This window comes from Bos indicus, chromosome X (genome assembly GCF_029378745.1).
Source record: "Bos indicus isolate NIAB-ARS_2022 breed Sahiwal x Tharparkar chromosome X, NIAB-ARS_B.indTharparkar_mat_pri_1.0, whole genome shotgun sequence".
Classification (NCBI taxonomy): domain Eukaryota; kingdom Metazoa; phylum Chordata; class Mammalia; order Artiodactyla; family Bovidae; genus Bos; species Bos indicus.
In genome coordinates, this window is record NC_091789.1 from 5,600,189 (window position 1) to 5,604,891 (window position 4,703).

The following is a 4,703-nucleotide window of genomic DNA, read 5'->3' on the forward strand; positions in this document are numbered from 1 at the left end:
GCTTCAATTGGTTTCTCAGGAAGGCTTTTAAACCACTCTTAGTTTGCAGTAAGGATTCTGATATTTTACAGCTGTCGGTGTATACCTATGACAAAAGTACTTCACGAGAATCAAACTATGGATGTTCAAGGATGCAGTAAATTATGTATCTGGCAGAAAAGTGGAGACCATTAAAATTCTAAGAAGAAAGCACTGGTTTTAAAACCTGCTAGGTACCTAATAAGGTACCTAGAAACTTTTTTTTTTAAAAGAAGGTATAAGCAGTGCAGCGTAAGTTTAAGCTATTCTCTAATGATCTTTAATGCCCTTGGCTCACTGCAGCTTGCATTCTTCTTCCTCTTCTGGTTAATCATTTTCTTCCTCTTGCTTTGCTTCTTCTCTTGATTCTTCGCCTGTGTCATCATCATCATTCTGTGTGTCTTGTCCTGTTGAGTAAAATACTGATCTTGTACACTCATGAAAGAAGAACTGTAACTGATCTTCAGTTATTTTACCTGTACCAACCCCACTTAGTATTCTAAATTTTGGAATTTCCAGAGTACAAAAGTAGCTGAAGTATGCGTCCTTGAAAGTTGTTTTGTACCCTATTCTGGAAGTTCCGTTTCCTTTGCTATCCTGTTCCTTAATGCATTCTGAGTGACATTCTTCTTCCAATGTATTCAGCACCCAATGCAGCCTATAACTTGTGGTCCGTGAGAACAGAAGGATCAAAATCATCCAGGTATGACTTTATTAGATATGTTTCAGTCAACACCTCATTTGAGAAATAGTCACTGGATTCAGAGAAGTTCAACTGTGAAATTCGTAGGCTCTCCAGCATCTGAGAACTTGTGGACAAGTATTTCAGGTGCTCTAAAATAGGCTCATGGACTTTCTGAATCATATTTCTGAGCAATTCTGCATTTCAAAACTTTGATGCCAAGATAAAGAATTCTTTCAGGGTGGCTTTTACCGTCAGACTTTTCCTCAAGTTTTCTTTTTGATTTCCTCAACAACTGCCTCCGCAATACCTGGTTTCCTTTTATTTTCATCATCTGTAAGCTCACAAGATGATTTTGTATCTCTTATCATACAGGTTGATAGAGGCATACTTTCTCTCAGTATCATGAATTACTTAATGATGTTTAGATTTTGTTTTTGCCTGTTCTAACTGGAAGTTTCTGGAGCATTAAGTTGCTTAACGATATTAATCGAGTCCTGAAAACAGCTTACACTTGCTACAAGTGAAGCAGCACATCTTTCTTGGGAAGCCTGAGGAATTTGCCTCCCCTCAACAGTTTTTTCTTCCTTCCTGTTCTCAACAGCATGGTGCCCCTGAATCGTGGCACATTCCAGTCTCCGTGCCACAGACTCTGTGACAGAAAACAGTCTCCTGTGCACATTTCGAGGGTCTTTTGCTTTCCCACCTCAGAGCCTTTATGTTCCTCTGGTGAACTACGAGGCCAAGTTGCTCAAGTGTCCTCTATCATCTCATTAAGATACACAGGCCAGGAGGGTGTGGGTGGGGAAAGATGGTGGGCAGCCCAAGGCACCGTAGTCTGTCTTTCTGGCCCCTTGAGGTGGGATCCCTCCACTGACTTTCAAGAGCTGCCTCCTCCAAATCAAAGTAAATGTTGAAAGTCTTCAACCCTCCCTTGGACACGACTGCCATCTTCCCCTCCTCCCTTCCATCCTTCACAGCACAGGCTCTGGTTGGGCCAGTAGAGCTGGTTTTATGTCACTTTCATCCAACATAAAACCTCAATAGCTCTGGCTGGGAAGTGGGGGCAGAGGTGAGAGCCAACTGCGAAGGTGGCTTCAGTGGTGCTGCTGGGACCAGGGGGATGTGGGGCCTGGGGGCTGCTTGGGTGAGGGGGCTGCAGGGCTGGGGGCTGCTGGGGTGAGGGGCTGCGGGGCCAGGGGGTGTGGGACCATGGGGCTGCTGGTATGAGGGAGCTATGGGGCCAGGGGGGTGTGGGGCCAGAGGGCTGCTGGGGTGAGAGGGCTGCGGGGCCAGGGGGCTGCTGGAGTGAGGGGAGGTGTTGTGCCAAGGGGCTGCTGGGGTGAGGAGACTGTGGTGCCAGGGGGCTGCTGGGCCAGGGGGTGTGGTGCCGTGGGCTGTTGGGGTGAGAGGGCTGCAGGGCCAGGTGGGTGTGGGGCCACAGGGCTGCTGGGGTGAGGAGGCTGTGGAGCCAGGGGGCTGCTTGGGCCAGGGGGGTGTGTGGGGCCAGGGGGCTACTGGGTCCAGGGGTCTGCTGGGGTGAGGGGGCTGCTGGAGTGAGGGGGGTGTTGGGCCAGGGGACTGTTGGGGTGAGGAGGCTGTGGGGCCAGGGGACTGCTGGGGCCAGGAGGGTATGTAGGGCCAGGGGAATGTTGGGCTAGGGGTTGCTGGCATGAGGGGGCTGCGGGGTCAGGGGGCTGTGGGGCCAGGGGGCTGCTGGGCCAGGGGTGTGTGGGGCCAGGTGGCTGCTGGGGTGAGGGGGCTGTGGGGCCAGCGGGCTACTGGGGTGAGGGGGCTGCTGGGCCAGGGGGTGTGGGGCCATGGGCTGCTGGGGTGAGGAGAATGTGGTACCAGGGGGCTGCCGGAATGATGGGGTGTGGGGCCATGGGCTGCTGGGGTGAGGAGAATGTGGTACCAGGGGGCTGCCGGAATGATGGGGGTTGGGGCCATGGGGCTGCTGGGGTGAGGAGGCTGTGGGGCCAGGGGGCTGCTGGGGCAAGGTGGGGAGTGAGGCCAGGGGGCTGCTGGAGCAAGGGGGGGTGTGGGGTCAGGGGGCTGCTGGGGTGAGGGGGCTGCGGGGCCAGGGTCCTGCTGGGGTGGGGTGGGGCTGTGGGGCCAGGGAGCTGCTGGAGTGAGGGGGGTGTTGGGCAAGGGGGTGGCTGGGGTAAGGGGGCTGTGGTGCCAGGGGGCTACTGGGGTTAGGGGGCTGCGGAGCCAAGGGGGTGTGGGGCCAGGGGGCTGCTGGGGTGAGTGGGCTGTGGGGCCAGGGGGTGTGGGGCTAGTGGGCTGCTGGAGTGAGGGGGCTGTGGGGCTGGAAGCCTGCTGGGGTGAGGGGGCTGTGGGGCCAGAAGCCTGCTGGGGTAAGGGGACTGCAGGGCTGGAAGCCTGCTGGTCTGAGGGGACTGCGGGGCCGGGTGCTGCGGGGAGGTTGCTTGGCATTGGCCTACGCGACAGCCACCCGTGCTGGGTGACCAGGATTAGGCAAGGATGGCTGAGGAGCAGAGCCCCTTCTTGGGATGGAAAGTCTGGTGGCCTCAACGCAGGCCAGGACCTCACTGTCAGACTAGGAGATTCCCTCTGTGCCACCTGGCCTTGAGCTGGCCTTGAAATCTGACCAAGGCCAGGGCACTTCAAACGGGAGCAGCCAGGCTCAGGGAAGGTTGGCCCCTGCTGTTCCCTCCAGCAGGTTTCTCCAACTGGACCTGGGGGCCTCTGAGCCTAAGAGAATTTGCTGCAAAAAGGTGATTGACAGGCCATCTCTTCCTTGCCCCTCCCCCTGCCCCCCCACTTGGCTTTTTTTGAAGAGGGGCTCATTGGTCCTCTCTCTAAGCAGACCCCAGGAACAAGGCCCTGTTTAGGAGTCCCATCATGCCATATGCAAGTGAATCCAGACAGGGAGCTTTTAACATACAATAGGTATAAGTTCCACCAAGGGGCGGCATTTATTCCCACTATTACAAACTGCAATCAGACTTTCCCTTTGTATACCACTCTTTGGTCCTAGGTTAAGAGTAGTGTCGGAGAAGGCAATGGCACCCCACTCCAGTACTTTTACCTAGAAAATCCCATGGATGGAGGAGCCTGGTAGGCTCCAGTCCATGGGGTCACTAGAGTCGGACACGACTGAGCGACTTCACTTTCACTTTTCACTTTCATGCATTGGAGAAGAAAATGGCAACCCACTCCAGTGTTCTTGCCTGGAGAATCCCAGGGATGGGCAAGCCTGGTAGGCTGCCTTTTCTGGGGTCACACAGAGTCGGACATGACTGAAGTGACTTAGCTTAGCTTAAGAGTAGTGTGATTTTGTGCTAAATGGCCTGGAGGTCAATGCTCAGACATTCCCGAAAATGTCTAGAAGGGCCTTTAGACATCCTGGAATCCAGCAGTTTTCCAAACTTCGGTGCACATAGGAAGCACCCTAAGGGCTTGTGGGACCACAGATTGCTGAGCCCCATCCCAGTGGTGAGGATTCTGGATCTGGGGAGACCTGAGAGTTTGCATTGCCAAGGACTTCTCCTGTGAGGTTCACGCTGCTGGTCTGGCCACTGCACTTGGAGAACCACGGGTCTAATCCAACGTCTTCATTTCATAGATGGATCAGCTGAGGCAGCACTCCAGCTGGGTTCCAGAATTGGCATTAACGCTTACCAGGTGTTATGACTTTGCAATCTGATTTAGCTGTTCTGGGCCTGCGTTTTCTCATCTACAAAATTAGGTAAGAGCCTCGGTCATTCCTACCCTGGGTTCAGTTTGCAGGTGGCTGCTATTGGGTATTTACTCAGGCTTTTAGTAACAGCCCTCTGGTTTGGTGTGGTGCTGTCACGTGGTTCTCAGGTCCGTGAGCTTCCACAGCTTCCCTCTGGTTCCTGGGTCGGGTTTAGGCCCTGCCTTTCCTGTGTGGAGCACTGAGAGACGAAGATGCTATCAGGTGGAGGGTAGGACATAAAGCTTTGTTCTTTTTGCTGTGGTTTTCTCATTTTACAGGTGCCTCTTCTGTTTGCTT

At 53.8% G+C, this 4,703-nt stretch overlaps 1 protein-coding gene across 1 annotated transcript; it reads right to left on the reverse strand.

The window, feature by feature from the left end:
* Window positions 1-2,389: 2,389 nt before the first annotated feature.
* On the reverse strand, window positions 2,390-3,139 carry LOC139181224 (uncharacterized). Its single transcript, XM_070784131.1, has one exon. The coding sequence runs from the start codon at window positions 3,137-3,139 to the stop codon at window positions 2,390-2,392; it is 750 nt and encodes a 249-aa protein (XP_070640232.1).
* Between the last annotated feature and the right edge of the window lie 1,564 nt (window positions 3,140-4,703).